Below are 18,015 nucleotides of genomic sequence, written 5' to 3'. Positions count from 1 at the left end.
CAGGAGAGAGCTGTGGTCGTCCAATGACATTAGCACAGTGACTTCTCAAATTGTTTTCAGTTCTCTTCCCCAAGGAGGAGGAACAAAGGGCCAGTAACTAGTCCAACAGAAGCTTTTCCCCATAGAATGGTCAGAAAGTTTAACTATTCAAGACAACATATTTTACTGTAAATCTCTGTCGAGATTTCATGGTCCTTAATGATTTATGTTAATTTTTTTCACTGGTAATGCCTTTTTCTTTTGTGCATTCCACAAAGAGTTTTGCTCGGAGGAAGAGCCACAGAAGCTGCAGTCTGCTTTGCCGGTGGGGGAGGGGAGGGTCCGAGCAGCTTGAACAAGTAGTCCGCTGAGGCGGCTCCTTGGGCTGCCTGGAAAGGAACCAGAGCTCAGGACTGGTGGGGAAGCTGCCCCCACTTTGCCTCGCTGGGGATCCACGGGGCCCTGAAGGATGGCTCTCAAACTTTCCAAACAGCCCCAGGAAGCACAATCTGCATCTGAAAATGAATCTTTTCCGCCTGGATTGAGCTAGCCAGGAAGGCCCAGGGCAGGGCAGGGCGCTGTTGGTTGGAGCCGACTGCCCTTGGAGGTGTGCTGTTGGATCCTTCATCCTGGGGGGTTTGCCTCTGTCCTGTGTCAAGTGACAGGCAGGAGTGGCTCTTTGCACGCGGAAGCAAGTCCGGTTGGTGCCAGAGCCGCAGGCCCAGGGATATCTGGTTTGGGCCACACCCTGGTGCTGCAAGGTTGCGCTAGCTCCTGAGCTCTCTCTCTCTCTCTCTCTTTCTCTCTTCTGTACCACTTCCCCCCGCCCCCACCACGATCCTTTCAGGCATTAATAATTTGAAGACAAATACACAAGAGCTATCCAAGGATCAGCATATTCTGGTCCTGGGGGCCTGAACACAGATTCCTTCCTTCGTGAACATCTTGTACCTGAGGAAACAGTAACGATAAGACGAGAAACATCTGGCATCTGCCCGCCGGCCACCAGTGCAGAAACTATGCAGGATTAGTTCCTCCTTAAAGCAAGATTACCAAATAATTCCATTGTCAGGTCCTGGAGACCTAGAGTTACCTGCCCTGTCAACCCGACTGCCTGTATTCATGCTGCCAGGGGCGGGCTTTAGCTTTCTGGAAGATTCACCACATCTTGGATTTCAAGAGAAATCTTCTTAGGAGTTGAAGGGTCTTTTCCTCCCTTCTCCACATGAAGTTCACTCCCTGGCAGTATCTACTTTCCCTTTGGTTTACCTCCTTTGTCCTTAGGGCCTTCCGCATCTTTTTGTCTTAAGTGCCCCAAATATGTCTCCCACACTGCCAAAACACACAGGTGACTCAAGGTCAGAACCTGGAGGCTTGGCCAGCCATTGTTCTGCACACATTCTTCACCCAAATTAATCTAAACCCCGGGCTAAATGGCCCGTAAACTGGGTCAAGGTATGGTCAGCAGGCCAACCATTGTCCTTTTTTTCCCCTCAAATGATGGGGCCACCACAGATGAAAATATCCCGCTCTTCCTACTGGTGATCGTGTTACTTTCAGATAGCTGAAATAGCAGGGCTTGGATTAGTTTCCCATCCTTTTTGTGTGGACACGGTGCCTCCTTTTTCCACTTTCTGGGAAATTTGCCAGTTTTTCAAGGACTGGGTAAAGAACAAAATAAATATTTGTAGGTAGTTTAAAAGGAGAATGAGTCTGTTGGATGTAACTCTGACTCTCCAAAGGAAAGCATTTTAATTGCTGTTCAGAGACTTTTAAGTAATTAACTTGAGAGATTCAGAAAATCGATTTTACTGAGTTTACTTTTCAGATCTATGGTCAAGGTTTGTGTGTGTGTGTGTATGTGTGTGTGTGTACGCGCGCGCGCGCGCGCGCGCGCGGGGGGGGGGGCGGAAAGGGGATGAGTCAAAGTGTAGGCGAATGAGTATAAACTCTTTATAAAGTCCGGCTTAAGTGATCGAGATAGTGTGGAAAGTAAACAACCTTTTTGTGTTTAGTAATCAGGCTCCCAGTCAGTGCCACAAAGTGTTTACTCAACATTCCGCATATAATCTAATTTTTTTTAAGGGATTTCACTGAAATTTGGGACCTTAGGTGGTTGGTTGTTTATTACTAGTCTATCATTTTGGGGAGGCTCGTTCTGTGTCTGAGATTACAGACCAGAGAACTGGATTCCAGCAAAGGTTCCTGCGGGGGCCCCTGTGTGCCATGCCTTCCATGCCTGGCTGCGGAGCCTCCGCGGTTCGTGGCGGTGGCAGCAGGCGGCCTGGGTCCCGGGGCGGGAAGCCCACCACCTGTTGGGGCCGCGGGAGCGCGCGGCGCGGGGCCGGGCCGGGCACAGCCCCCATCCCTCCCAGGCCAGTCCGGCCAGACGCGGGGCGCGCGCGGAGGGACGGGGGAGGCCCGGCGCTGGAATGCAGCGTTCTCGGGCGCGAGAGACTTTGCACCGGAGTCGAGACTCGTTTGGGGTGGGGTTTCGCCCGGTCTCCTCCTCCCCACCCCTTGGGCCCCCTTCCAGGCGCTTTGTGGGAGCTTTCAGAACCGCGCTCGGAAGTTTAAAGCGCAGCGAGGAGCTTGTGCCGTAGGCAGGGACAATGGAAGAAAACGAAAGCCAGAAATGTGAGCCGTGCCGTCCTTACTCAGCAGACAGCAGACAGATGCAGGGTAAGTAACAGACTCATTCAAAGATGGAGTTACAGGTCCCCGCGCCCCTCGCCGCCCACTGCTTTTTATAGCTGGAGACAGGGCGCATGGCGAAGAAAAAGCGTGACTTCTTGGGGTGGTGCGTTTTCAACACTGAGTGGAGAGCTGTGATTTCTTGGGTTTGGCTTGATCTCTGGCAGGATTTTCTGGAGCAGCAAAAGCAGTGGCGTGGTGATGTCACATTTGTCGCACAGTAAGCAGTCAGTATGTGCTGTATCTCTAGGCAATGACAAATGTATCGCAAAAAGCAGCTTTTCCCACTCGCTGCTCCAGGCGTGGGAGCAAGGAGCTGCTTCTGTGTACTTCTCCCTGGCTCTCTGGGACGGCAGCATTTCCATTCATTGGTCAGGGGGTTCCATGAGGCAAATGCATGTTGAACGCAGTTTTGTGGTGTTTTAGAGCTAAATCGGGGTTGAGAGGTGTTTTATTTTACAGATCAGAACAGCGGGGGCGCATTTTGTACATCTGGACGATAGATGGAACTCTGTGAATCTTCTGTGTGCTTTAATTCAAAAGTTGGGAGTTGTTAGGCAATTTTGGTCAATTTTCTCCAGGCAGTTTCCCTTTAATTGTGTTTATAATAGACTTGTCTTTTCCGTAGGGAATTTCCAGAAGCTTCTCTTGTTCCAAAGAAATTTCGCAGTGGGGCTGGTGGGGAGAGGACTGCTCTGCTCTCCAGCGTCTGACGTCTGCGGTGCCCGGGCCTGTGCTGTTGTATCATATAGGCAGCGTGTTCAGAAACCGCACGATCCAGAACCACCCCCGCCCACCCGGCCCCAGGTTCATCCAGGGGCCAGTTAGTAACCAACTAGGAGACGTGCTTGCGGGGCGCTGCGTGGGCGTAGGGATTATGCACAGGGGAAAAGGTGTGTGTTTGTGAAAAAGGCAAAAGGGAAGTAACAAATGACTCATCCACACTGAAAAGGCAGAACTAAGCCAGACAGAAGAAAAAGCAATTACGAGAGATAGAAAGAAGCCCCCAGTGAAATGCAGGCAACTTTAAGCTTAGTAAACCCTGGAGAATCCCTGAGTCTGACAGTCATCAGTCTGGCTGTCTGTTTGTGCTTCCAAAGCAGAGCGCTCTCCCTGAGGGCGCCTGGTCAGTGGAGTCCTGCAGGAGATAAGGCTCCCTGCCCTCCCTTCCCCCGCTGATTTGATGGGACGGGATCCTGCAGCGCGAGTTCAGCCTCTGGGCCTGGCTGAAAGAAATCGGTCAGAGCCTAAAGGGGCGATTAGATGGGACCAATTTAAGGAATCACTTTCAAACAACCACAGCAATTCGAAGATGCTCTAGAGGCTGAAGATGGTGAGACTGAGGGAATGTGATCACTTGATTCATGTATTTATTCATTCAAGGAATATTGAACATCTGTTATATAGTAGTCCCTGTTTTAGCTGCTGGAAATCCAGCCGTGAACAAAGTTGACTAAAAATACTTGCCCTCATGAAACTTATATTCTAAGGGCCAGGTTTTGGAGGAGGAGGAGGAGGTGGTGGAGACAGATAGTGAACAAATAAGCAAAATATGTAGCCTGTTACATGGCAAGGTTGCCAGATTTAGCAAATAAAAATACAGGATGCCCAGTTAAATTTGGATTTCAGATAAACAACAAATAATTTTTAGGATAAGTGTATCTCATGCAATATTTTGGACATACTTATACTAAAAAATTATTTGTTTATCCGAAATTCAAATTTAACTGGGCATCCTGTATTTTATCTAGCAAGCCTATTAGATGGAAATAAGGCTGTGGTGAAAAATAAGGCCTGGAAAGGCAATAAGGAGTGTAGGGGGGGAAACTGTAGATAGCATTATGAGGGAGAGCCTCACCAAGACCCGAAAGAGGAGAGGGAGGGAACAGCACGGATATGCTCAAAGAACAGCGAGAATATGGGAGACAGATGGGACGAAAAGAGTTTGAGGTAATCCCAGGCCAGAGCATGCAGGGCCTGTGACACGACGGTAAGGACTTGGGCTTATATTTCAAGGGAGGTGGGAGCTGCTGGTAGGTCTGACCTGTCTCATAAAGGGTGATACTGGGTGCTGTATTGAGAATAACCCAAGTGGGGCTGGGGGAAGGGCAAGGAGGCTAGCTAAGAGGCTTCTTCAGTAAAACAGGCAAGAAATGGCACCAGTTTGGACTAGGGGCAGTAGAGCAGGGGATGATAAGAAGTCAGATGCTAGACGTACGTTGAAGGTAAAGCCAAAAGAATTTGCCAAGGGATTGGATGGGGGATATAAGAGAAACAGAGGAGTCAAAGATGACTTCAAAGATTTTGATGTGGGGCCTGCCCTGTGGTGTGGTTAAGTTTGGTGCACTCTGCTTCAGCAGACTGGGTTTGCCGGTTTGGTTCCTGGGTGCTGACCTACACCACTCGTTTGCAGCCGTACTGTGGTGGCGACCCACACATAAAGTGGAGGAAGATTGGCACAGATGTTAGCCCAGGGCTAATCTTCCTCAAGCAAAACAAGAGGAAGGTTGGCACCAGATATTAGCCCAGGGCTAATCTTCTTCAGCAAAAAAAAAAATAATAATAAATAAATAAATTTTGGTCTGCACACCTGGAAGGATAGAGTTGCCATTAATGTACTTAAATGGGAAAGCATTTGAGAGGACTAGATGAGAGGGTGTTTATGGTTTCAAATGGGTGGAGTGCAGAAAACCTTTTGGGTTTGTTAGGATTGAGAAGTTTATCAGGCATCCATGTGTAGATGTTGACTGTGATTTGGATATTTATGACTGGAATTGAGGAGAGAGGACTGGGGCCTCTGATGAGAGATGGGCTAGGATTGGGTCTCTGTGGGGAAGAAAAGATCCAAAAGATGCGCCCTGGGGCACTCCAGCATTTAGAGGGTAGGAAGGAGTGGCTGGAGAGATGGTGAAAGAGGGATAAGAATCCAGGTTAGCTTTTAAGATCCCGTTGAGTTCTGGGTGAAAATGATGCTGTAAAGGATGTGGCTTTGTTTCCAGTTCTTCGGTCAGCACAAGGACCACACATGGGAGGCTCTCTGATGCAAACATCATCCACAATACTACATGTCCTTTCCTGTCATTGCACTATCCATGGATGATGTTTGTTTCTCTGTATGTTTCAACCAGTGACCACGTGGTACTCCAGGGCAAAGACCACATCTTCATCTTTATGTCCCTGGCACCTAACACAGCGCCAGGCGTGCAGAAGCCCCTCAAAATAAATATTTGTTGAACAAAAGGTTAATTATACCACCCAGGGCTTTGAGTTGATCAATCTACTATAGATAAGGGTCCCTCAGTGATCGTGTAACTTTACTGTCCAAACCAAGACACTTCTGAGAGTGAAAGCGAACGCTATAAATAATTTCGCTGGGACAACGGTTGTAACCCAGAAGTGTTTTGGCAAACTGGGCCATATGGTCGCCTCAAGAATAGCTCTAATCGATGAGGTGTTTGTGACTGAATAGGCAGGCCGCCAGGTAAATAACAGTGTGACATGTGCTGCGAGGTGCATTGTGAGTAGGCGCTCAATAATTGGTTGGATTTGAATCTAACTATATCATGCTCCCTTTGACGGCCATGGGCTCCTGAGATTGGTCCTGCAGGTTCCTTGGGATGCATCTATGTGGCCACAGCAGCCTGCGGTGTCTGCTTTTGCTCTAGCCCCTACAGTCTGGACGCCCTGTGCAGGTGAAGTGCTGTCAGTGCACCTGCCTGCCTCCCCTACTCCCTGATTCACCAGCTTTTAAGATACTTAGTATTTGCTATGGTGGCAATCATTTTGCAATATATAAGTGTATCGAATCAATACATTGTACACCTTAAACTCAGACAATGTTATATGTTAGTTCTATCTCAATGAAGCTGGAATAAAAAATAGGTATTACTGGCAGCCTGACAGAGTGCAAGCTTGGGGAGTCCCAGGCATTCAGCTCTTTCTCAGAAGTCTCCTCTAAAATTGCCCCGTCCGTCTCTGTCCCTTATCCTGTTTTATCCTTCAGAGCACTTATTACTACGTGACATTTATGTTGCCTATTGTTTGTTTGTCATCTACTCCCTAATTATAATGTAGATCTTCTATGAGAGAAGAGAATTAAGTCTGTGTTGATCACCACTTCACTACATCTCCTAACTCCTTTCAGTGTAGGAGAAAATACTCAATAAATATTTGTGTGAATGAATGAATGAGTCAATTAACTAACCAGCACTTGAGACAAGAATGTTTTTCTGAGTGAGTGAGAGGCTGTTCTTATTTTGCGTAAAATCTGTACCAAAAACCCTCTTCATCACTTACTTAATTTTTAAGAGTTTTTTAGAAGAATACAGTGGTCTGGTTTTGGCTGTAATTTCTGTACCAGGTTGTATATGGTGGTGATCTTTCTGATATTAACAAGGGAGCTGGAAATCTGAGGAAGCCTGTGGGCCCCCAACAGAATATGTGACATATATTCGTCAAATAGGCTGATTGCTCTAACAACCCCCTAATCTCTGTGGTTTAGCATAATCAAGGTAAACTTTTTGAACATAGTGGAATGTGGACATTCCTGGCCAGGTAGATGTCCTGGGTGGCCCACCTCCAGGCTGACTCTGGGATTCAGGCTCCTTCTGTCCAAATTGTGACATTCCACAAGGCCTTGTAGGCTTCTGCTGGAGCTTTTGCATCCAACTAGCCAAAGAGGAAAGAGAAAGGGTTTGGAAGATTATTTAGGAGGTCCGGGGCCACATCACTTCGGCCCACATTGCATTCACTAGAATTAGTACAAGGCCCCAACTAGTCCAAGGGGACTAGAACATGTAGTCTTCCTGTCTGTGCAGCAGGAGGATATTGTTCGAATTTGTAGCCTGACAAAATTCTGTCACTACCGTGGTAGGGCCAGTAGGTTATACAGCCAGACAAAACAGCAACTCCCCACAATATTCCTATGACAAGAGACCATCTTGGCACAATTTAAAAAGCTGCATCTCAGAGACAGCTAACACCAGAAGCCGCTATGAAGGAGTGAGGGATTGCTTCTCTAAGAAGCTGTGGCCTACAAATCTCGGCCCAGGAATAAGATCTCAGGGAAGCCCTCAGCCCCGTTGCTGGCTCTCAGCTACAACGCAGCAGGGAATGCCTGAATGATACAAGGCCCCAGGTCTCTTGCTGCAGGTCAGCTGATCCAACACAGCAGCCTGAGTTGTGGCCTAGAAGCCAGCGCCAGCAGCTCCTGGGATCACCTGCCTGCAGGATGACTTGCTGTGTGCACGACTCATCTTCCATAATCCTCTGTCTACTTGGTACCCACCCCAGATCCCACTTTCTCCTTTCACTTTCCAGAATGTCTACACCCCACCAGGAATCCCTTTGAAACACGGGAAGTCTCCCTGTGGCACTTCTGCCCTCCTCGTGCCCACTTCTGCTCCAGGAAAGATTGGAGGGGTTGTTCCTGCTGGAAGCTCCTGGTTTGCTCTTTGCCCTGCTGGAAGCGAGCTACAAGGAGGAGTCGCTCTGGGCTGTGCAGAGGCTGGGAGGGGCAGGAAGGGGAAACTGGAAGCCTTGTCTTCAGGCGACAGCTTCACTATTTGTTTGACACGGATTCCCAGAATAGCAAACAGCTAGACACACCCATATTTAAATGTTAGCACCAAAGCGCATTCCAGATGAGAAATAGAACTGTCTTTCTGTTTTGATGGCTTGGGTACTCTATTCATGCGGCTAATGAGGAGCTGGCGGGCCTGAGATCTCTGACTCCATGGCTGTGGAATTGTGGCTAAACCTCCTTTGCCCGCTCCCTCTCTTGTTTGTTTCTATCCCTGCTTAGATTTTCTCCTCAGCTGAGAGACCACATTCTCTCCAAATGACTGGGATGGGTGGGTTGTCCTTCTTCCTCAGGCATAGGAGTTGGCAGCTTCCAGCCAGCTGAGTCTTACCGAGGAAAAGGCTCAGGTGACCAGGATGCTCTGTGTGGAAAGTGGTGCTGGGTTGCTGGGGGGGTCTGGTTAAAGTGGAGCAGATGTGTGGTGGTGGGATGGGAGGCAGTTGGGGCCGACAGAGAGCTGGGGCATCAAGGAGCCGGCTCCTAGGGCAGTTACACATCTCCCAAGGGACTGTGTGTTTAGCTGTTGGTGCATCAACCACTGGTGCTGTTTGTTCCTTTCCTCCAAATCGCTTTAACCTGTTAAGCCACCGGAGACATTTTAGAAGTATCCACAGGAAAGAAAAAATGGAAAAGTAACGTTAAGGTTGACATGACCTTCTCAGTGCAAAATTAGGAAAGATGGGGCTTTAGAGAGTCAGGAAGTCAGGGCTGCCTGAAGGTGAATGTTGACAGAGGACTGACTCTAGACTCCAGCTCTCCACCCTCCTTGCTTCTTTCCCAATTTATTTCAAGGAAGAAAGTGGAAAACTCTTTTCAGTCTCCAAGCGGCTACTGTTCTGACTCTGTCGACCTCTTTTGAGGATCCCTGGATGAAACAGAACAGTTCGTGCGAGTCTGCGTGGTGTAGAGAGGCAGAATGGGACTCATTGGTATTTGGGGTCCATGAGCGTTTATTCATATGGGTGGATTTGGATGTTTGCGTGTTATGCCCATGTAAAGAAATCATCTTTCCAGAGAGTCAATCCTGCTAATTAACCTAACCGTCCTGGATAATTTTAAAAAGATATTATTTTAATGATATCCAAAGTAATCTTTTGACAACAAAAAAAGTGAACAGTCTGATCAAAAAATGTGCAGAGGGTATGAGCAGAAGTTTTCCCAAAGAAGGTATGCAGGTGGCCCACAGGCACATGAAAAGATGTTCAACATCACTAATTATTAGGGAAATGCAAATCAAAACTACAATGAGATATCACCTCACACCTGTCAGAATGGCTATAATTAACAAGACAAAAAATAGCAAGTGTTGGAGAGGATGTGGAGTAAAGGGAACCCTCACACTGCTGGCGGGAATGCAAACTGATGCAGCCACTATGGAAAACAGTATGGAGATTTCTCAAAAAATTAAAAATAGAAATACCGTATGATCCAGCCATCCTACTACTGGGTATGTATCCAAAGAACATGAAATCAATAATTTAAAGAAATTTATGCATCCCTGTGTTCATCGCAGCACTATTCATGATAGCTAAGACATGGAAACAACCCAAGTGTCCATCAATGAATAAATAGATAAAGAAGATGTGGTATATATACACAATGGAATACTACTCAGCCATAAAAAAAGACAAAATTGTGCCATTTGCAACAACATGAGTGGAGCTTCAGGTTATTATGCTAAGTGAAGTAAGTCAGACAGAAAAAGACAAATAATGATTTCACTCATATGTGGAAGATAAACACATAGATAAGAACAGATTAGTGGTTAGCAGAGGACAACGGGGCGGGGAGGACGAAAGGGGTAAAGAGGCACATATGTATGGTGACAAATAAAAACTAGACTATTGGCGGTGAATATGCTGTAGTCTATATAAAATCTGAAATACAATAATGTACATCTGAAATTTACACAACATTATAAGCCAATAAGACCTCAATAAAAAAAAAGTAATCTTAAAAATCCATTTAAAAGTCAGCAGAGTTAGGTCAGGTATACAGCAATTTTGGCTAGTACAAAACTCATACGCACACGCACATTCAAAAGTGTAAAGCCAAACCTCTTCAGATTGCACACATATTTACCAACCTGAGACACGGCATTTTCTGCATCTAGCTTTATTCAATAGATCCTGTTAGTTCTGTATTGTTAAAGAAGACACCACAAAACAGGTAGCCGTCATGTGAGTTCATGCAATGAGAGGGTAACCTTCATAAATGAAATTACGGTTAATCTCCCAATATCTTTTAAACCAATAGTTCTGTCTTCTTCCCCTTCTAAACTTGCTGCTGAAACTAATGAAAAGTAGAAGTCCACTGATCTGGCTGTTTTTTTCTCTGCCTTTCCTCATCAGTGTCTGATGGAGATGCTCTAGGTAGCAATGTAATGAGAAGTGAAGGGTAGACAAGAATTATTCCCAGAACACACATGTAAAGGTAAAAGACGGGAACAGGAAGACCAGCCTGGGAATAAAATATTTTCTATGCCTAACCAAAGTGCGTCGGACCTAGAGTTCTACCCGCAGACGTTTCTAGGCAGAGAAAAGGGAAATGTGGTGGCGGCATCGCCTTTAGACGAACTGGTTTACGCGTACGTTCTGGGCCCCTGTTGCTTTGTGTCACTGCTGTGAATGTTGGTTCTCTGTTTATCTGGGACTCAAATCTAGAACTCTCAAATATTGGATCTCTTTTTCTGCACATAAGTTGTAAACATAAATAATTGGCAAACAAACTGTTACTGGAAACATTTTTTTAAAAATAACTTAGAGTAGATTGAAAGGATTTAGAGCTAGAAAACTCTTTGCATATCTAACGCTAGTCCCATCATCCTCATTTTGTTAATGAAGACAATGAGGCTGAAAGAGGTCGCATTGTTTGTTCCAGGTCTGGGATTAAAGGCAGGACTCCTGCAAGCCACCCCAGTGCCTCGTCCAGGGAATTATGGACACAGGCGTCTTATCCTGCCTCACTGTAATGCTGTAGGAGAACTCTCCCCATGAGGAGAACTGGACAGTTTCTGGATTGCTTCTGAATGTTCCTTGCTTTCTCTTCCTATTCTGGTTTTTCAGAAGTAACTCCCTTTTCTCAGTTAACTGGAATCTTCAAACCTGACAGCCCATTTGCCATCATTGAGAACGAGTGGAGATTCCCTCTCCGTGTCCTGCACTTGAAGCATTGTCCTTGCCTGCCTCGGTTGCTCAGTTCTCAGTAGAAGTCAGCTTGTTCTTTAAAGGCCAGGTCAAAGGCAGGGTGTCTAGGGCAAGGCCTTCGAAATGTTCCATATCTCTTCCCTTTTCATTGTGTGTTTCAGATAAAGTCTACTTCAAGTAAGATGTGTCAAAGCCTTTACATCCCCTCGGTTATTCCCTCTAATAATATTCTTATGCTTACTTGGTTTATGTGAATGAAGAAAATAGAATTTTCAAGTGGTTCACATGCCAATGATTATAATAGCTGTTTTTGGTCTTGGAGATGAAACAAATGTTGCAGAAATCACCTTCAGATTATAAAAATATAAAAATCCTGTTACCAGGATGAAACTATAACCAGGATCACTGGCGTTAACTTGTCTGTAGTTACAGATGAAGGTAAGCCGTAACCCAGTTTGCCTGCAGACTAGTCTGCCCAAGTGTTCTCATTTTGAATAACCTCAGAGAAAGAGTCAGGAGTAGCAGAGTTTTTGCTGCAATATCTTTATTTCTAAAGTGCGATTTTTCCTATTCTTTTTGATTGTTGATTTTTTTCCCCTTCTTGCCTCAAAATTTAAAACTCTGCTAAGTAACAGTCATACATTAACGGCTGCCACAGACCTTCTTGGTGTTCTGTAAATGAGATTTCTAGTGTGAAATCATTAATTGTAAACTGTCTTTGTTTTTTTTTTGGCTTTCAGAACAAGGAAAAAGCAATCTGCATGGAACATTAGAAGATGCAGAATGTCGCAGAACTAAGGAACGCCTTCCTAATGCCAACAGTCGGGTTTCAGGTTCCAAGTCATCCCGCAATATCCCAAGGAGACACACTCTAGGTGGGCCCCGAAGTTCCAAAGAAATACTGGGAATGCAGACATCTGAGATGGACAGGAAGAGAGAAGCGTTCCTAGAACATCTAAAGCAGAAATACCCGCATCATGCCACAGCAATCATGGGCCACCAAGAGAGGCTGAGAGACCAGGTACGGATGTGTCTCCATGTCACTCTGCAAAGCTTGTTCTTTAATGAACATGAGGGAAAGTGAAGTGACTTGCAGTTTAAAGGGGGAAAAATGGTCGAGTGGGCTGAGTCCACCGTTGAGTTCGTCCAGATGTCTTCTGGGGCTCGGGAGGAGGGATCAAGCTGTCGAAAAGCATTGGCCTGCCAGGTAGCCTTCTTTTCCAGCACAGCAAGAGAATGGGAGGCCAGAGAGGAGAGACCCAGAGAGTAGACACTTCCCCAAAAAGTGTCTCCATATTCAACCAGAAATACAGCCAAAGTGCGGGCATTGAAGGGGTATGGTTTGACTCGGTAAAGCTTAGGACCAACTACTGTGCACTCTGATGGCACTGAGTGCTTAGCATAGTGAATGAATGAATACAAGAATACATTTTCAGGGTGAAATAAAGCACAGAGAGATAGACTTATGATAAACCCCTATTCCTTAAGAAGCTGACTTTAGGGTTTTGTTTCTGCTCGTTTTTTTTCTTTTTAACCGGAGATGTTTTCTTTTTGCATGTGTGGCTTTCTGCTGCCTTCAGCTACCTGTTTTCTCAGGTTATCCTGACAGCCAGGCAGATATTACCCAACTGTGGCTCAGGGTATTTTTGTTTTGTGGTTGTGTGTAATTACAGTTCAGCAGATGGCGCAGCTTTGGGGTCACAGGAGATGGCAGGCCTCCTCTGTAGCCCTCATAGGCGTGTTATCAGATTGACCTTTGAGAATGGAGAACATCATAAAGGAAGCAGAACACTTAGTGATATGCATGTCAGGGATTTCCACACTCTGGGTAGAGAGGCAGGTTCCGTGTTTTAAGTCTGCTAGCTTGCCAGTTGGTTTGTTATAAAAATGATCTGTAGGGGCCAGCCCTGTGGCCTAGTGGTTAAGTTCAGTGGGCTCTGCCTCGGCAGCCTGGGTTCGGTTCTGGGCATGGATCTACACCACTGGTCAGTGGCCATGCTGTGGCGGTGACCCACATACAAAATAGGGGAAGACTGGCAATGGATGTTAGCTCAGAAGAAAAAAAAATTCTTCAGAAGAAAAAAAAAAAGGTATCTCTAACTAACTCAGCTTTTGATCATCCATGGAAACGGAGATTGGCATCAGCCTGAATAATTTAGATCTATACTTTATCCTCAATCTCATTTTCTCCCTTATTCAGCCTTGTCTTCTATGAAGTATTTTCCAGAGTGCTTAAAATGTGAGATGTGCTTTTGAACTTTATGTTTGCTTTTTGCTCACATTACCAAAAGGCAGTAGACCCAGAGAAGAGAAAGGAAACAGGAATCTTGGTTGATGTAGAGATGAGTGGATTAATTCTTCAGCAATTAGTAAAGGAAGGCTATCTTCATTCAAGTATGTATAGAAAATAACCCCTATTTTCTTTAAAAAATTTTTTTTTCTTATTTTTAAATTTTCCCTTAGTTTTATTAAGATATAATTGATGTCTAGTAGAAATTCCCCTATTTGCTGTTGGCGGCAGGGTCACTGTCCACTTAAGTAATGGAATGAATGTATGCCTCTCCTCTGTCATTTTTGTGAGGTGCCATACTTTATCCAAAGTGGTTCAGATTGGGGAAACTCAAACTCAGTGTAGTTACAGTTACAAAATTTGCTATGGAAAAGTTGAAATTTGAATCTGGTCTGAGCTCAGAATCCTGTTTATTCCACTATTCTGTAAGTTGAAGATCTTGCTGATAGAGCAGATAATATGGTCTGTACATGGGGTATAAGGGATGTAGTGAGGATGTGTGTGTGTGTGTGTGTGTGTGTGTGTGTGACTATGGAGACAAGGGTCGGTGAAGGAGGCTAGAAAATTGATTATGTGTTGAGTGAGGAGGGAGAATATATTTTTTTAGAGTTAAAATGTATTAATTTTGCTGAGAAGTGTAGAAATTAGTCTGTCAAATGGTGTATTTTCCATGTTAAAAATATTTCGATTACTATCATTACTAACAATGACAATTATTATTATACTATTATTCATGATGTCATAGTTAGTGCTACTAGCCAGCTCTGGTAGTCTAGTGGTTGAGATTCAGTACTCTCACTGCCTTGGCCTGGGTTAATTTCCATGTCCGGAAACCACACCACCCGTCTGTTGGTTGTCACACTGGTGGCTGCATGTTGCTGTGATGCTGAAAGCTATGCTACCCTTATTTCCAATACCAGCAGGGTCACCCTTGGTGGACAGGTGTCAGCAGAGTTTCTAGGCTAAGACAGACTAGGAAGAAGGACCTGGCCACCCACTTCCAAAAAATTGGCCATGAAAACCCTGTGAATAGCAGTGGAGCATGTCTGATATAGTGCCAGAAGGTGAGAGGATGACGCAGAAAGACCGGCAGGGTTCTGCTCTGCTGTCCACAGGGCGCTAGGAGTCGGAATCCACTCCATGCACTAACGCCAATTATTGCTACTACTATGTTGATGGTGGCTTTGGCTAAAACTATTATGTGGGGAGCCTAAATATAACCAGAAGGTCGTGAAGGGTGCGTGATATCAGATGACAGGAAATAATGAATGTGACTTAGCAGCCTCAGACTCGGATCTCCTGTCACATAATCTCTGCCATAGGTGTGGTCCGGCCATGGCCGATCAGCTGTCCCTTCGCTGTGTAAATCAAGATGAATTCTTTCGTATTCCAAGCTGAGCGTCCAAAAGGGGAAAGATTTTGTTGCATGGATCTGTGTACACATTTTTCACTCCACTGCTGTGTTGCAAATGAACCCTACTTAGCATTGTAAACATCAGAGATAAGCTTAGGCAGTGGTGTAGAAAATTCTTATGGACAGAACATCACCTTCTGTCTTTTTCATTCTTTTCTCCTGCTCCCCATTTCCGCTTTCCTATCCTCTTCTCCACGAGGCCCTTTGTTCCTCCCTGACCTTTTGACAATGGATTATTCCCATACTTCCTTTGCAAGAAGATCACATGACCAGCCATAAGGAGGAATTCCAATAACCCAAACCTGATGGATTTCTCCAGATCCTGAGGTTCTAAATTCCATCTACTCTTCTGGTGGCTGTTTTCCTGGCTGCCTCCCAGAGAAGTGGCTTTAGTGAGAAGAGTGCCAAGGAGGGAGATCAAGGATAAGATGTTGAAAATGCTGCACATAGCACCTTACATGAAGTATCTTGGTACTAAGGGAATCTAGCTTCTAATTCCTTGGTATTAAACCTAAGGAGAATTACGGCATGCCTTATGTTTTGAAATCTGAATTCAAATACTGGAAGATTCATGGTTGAAAACTTTTATTTGAGTCTTTGAAAATAAGTCAGTCAGGAATTTTCTTCAGTCTAAATTATTGAAAAGCAAAGAGGTTTCCTTAATGCTCTTCTACTTTCTTTAGAAAATGCACATGACCGTTACTGCTGCGTAATGCTTATCTGCCTAATAGTAGCTGTAATGTACTTGTGTGGGGCGATCAGACTGAAGTGCGTCATCTGGCAGCCCAGGGCTGGGCTCTGTGGTCAGGCAGGACTGGGTTGGAATCCAATCTCCACCATGTGCTAATTGTATGATTTGCAGCTAATGACTTCATCTTCCTGTTTCAGTTCCGTCATTTGTCCAAGGACAGTAGCACCTATATCACAGAGTATTGAGAAAGAAAATGATAGAATCTCTTACTGTCTCAATGGCAGCTCTTGGTGTCGTAATATTCTGGTTTATGGTGTCCTAAAGAAGAGTCTCAGGGGCTCTTATTTTCAAATTAGTGTTTAAAGTCATTTTACTTTTTTATCAACATATATTTGAGTACCTGAAGAAGTTTCTTTTTCCCATTGTCAGAGCGTAGTTTTATTTTATTTCTGAAACTTACTTGTATTTTTCCTTCATTAAAGGCTTAAAATTTTGGATTTCTTTCACTCATTCATCCCATACATATTTATTTGGCACCTACCATGGTAAAGGCGTTGCGAGGTTTACAAGGGATGAGCTATAAGGCAGTGAAAGAAATAAGGTATCTGTGTACAGAGACTAATCCTTCAAGATCCAGCCCCAATGTCACACCTTCTGAGCTGGTCATAACATCTTGCGTACCTGTATTGTAGCATCTAATCATGCCTTTATTGTACTTTCATTTATGTTTCTTTCTCCCATCTAGAATATGCTTTTGGAGGCCAAGAACCTTGTCTTAATCACCTTTGTAAATTCAGCATTTAAAGGAGCACACAACCTAAATTAGGCGTGATCAATTTTTGTTGAATGAATGAGCCAATATTTCTAATACATTAGAATTTGATAGGTACCATAGAGTGGTACAGATGTGGGGTGTTGGGGGGGAATCCAAGAATTAAGAAATTGACTGCAGTTTGGGTAGTCAGCAGAGATTGAAGCTAAGAAAAGCAAAGAAAGGCTGAGTAACTTCCCTCAAGTTAAGAAGCCAGCATTTGAATGAGGGTCAGAATTTCCAGTGTCTGTGATCTTTCCATTCGTTATTGACCTTGGGGTTTGCTGCCTCCACATTTAATTTCTCTAAAGTTTTGCTAACAAATTATGTAGGTCACAGTGAATCAAACAATACAGACATTCCATTGTCATTTCTTTAAAAAGATAAATCTTAATTCAATTCCAAAGCATGTGAGGTAACCATAGCAAATAGATTCTGGTATATATTTTACATTGAAGGAAAGTTACTTTTTGGAAATAGCTCTGAATCCCTTAAGGTCTGTAGGTCAGCAGTCTCTCGGTCATGGTCACTCTGTAACTATACATGTGGAAATGCTCTTCCTTCATGTCTTCACTGATAAAGAAGCATGTCCAGCTGGCCTCTCACCTGCAGAAGCCAGCTCTTCACTGCTAGTCTCAGAAACCTTTCTGAAAATAATTTTTCGATCTTTATTCCCTGTTGCCCACAGAATTTCTATTTAACTAACTAGAAATATAGTTCCTGCTTTGTAGTTACAGTTAATTTCTGTGTTTTCTTATATCTAATGTGGTCAAACTGATACCGAACCTCAATCTCAAGTTCGCATGCCTGATGTGCGGTAAGCCAGTCACTGAGACTTGGTGCTTGGAGATGGAGAAAGGTTTGTTCAAATTGGCCCAAATGAGAAGGTGGGAGGATAGGTTCTCTCAAATCTGCCTTAACAAGAGAAGGAAGCAGTGGGTTTTATAGAGCTAAGGGGCTTCCCAGGAGGAGTTTTGGAGAAACAAAAGGGAAATCCGTGTTTCTTTCACTCCAGGTAAGCCCTTGGGCAATCTTACTTCTGGGTACGTGGCAGCTGGGGCTTGGTTATCTGATGATCCTTGAAGGCATTCTTTTTCTTCTGTAAAATAAGCTCATAAATCCTTGTGACCCTGAGTCACCCCTCAGGTTAAACAAGAAAACAGCAAATTGAAAAGATTAACTTCTTTTCATCCATGTCTGTGTTGGGAACAAGGTGGAAAGGTAATCTTGTTCTTATTGAATATTTACAGTAACCCTCATGTTACTTCAGAACCTTAGGAGGAAAGACCTGCCCTCAGGCCAGGGCTGTGCTGCTGTTGAGTGCCCCTCAGGCCTCCCCAGTGCCCCCTCATCAAACCAGCCTTTGTGTTTGTAGGAAATAGCACTGGAGCTGTCTTCTCAGTGCCTGG

At 44.7% G+C, this 18,015-nt stretch overlaps 1 protein-coding gene across 23 annotated transcripts in view; it reads left to right on the top strand.

The window, feature by feature from the left end:
- Positions 1–18,015, top strand: part of KIAA1217 — a 711,513-nt gene that overhangs the window by 407,808 nt on the left and 285,690 nt on the right. For 12 of the 23 annotated variants that reach the window (XM_070254923.1, XM_014737048.3, XM_014737056.3 and 9 more), the window contains exons 1-2: positions 2,330–2,661; positions 12,141–12,421. In XM_070254923.1, the coding sequence (XP_070111024.1) occupies positions 2,592–2,661; positions 12,141–12,421 (351 nt within the window). In that variant the 5' untranslated portion in view covers positions 2,330–2,591. Of the gene's footprint in view, positions 1–2,329; positions 2,662–12,140; positions 12,422–18,015 lie in introns of those variants that run through there. The other 11 variants (XM_070254925.1, XM_070254899.1, XM_070254896.1 and 8 more) reach the window with 1 other exon arrangement.

Source organism: Equus caballus, chromosome 29 (assembly GCF_041296265.1).
Source record: "Equus caballus isolate H_3958 breed thoroughbred chromosome 29, TB-T2T, whole genome shotgun sequence".
NCBI lineage: Eukaryota > Metazoa > Chordata > Mammalia > Perissodactyla > Equidae > Equus > Equus caballus.
The sequence above is the reverse complement of the archived record's forward strand: the minus strand, read 5'-3'. Positions and strand labels throughout refer to the sequence as shown.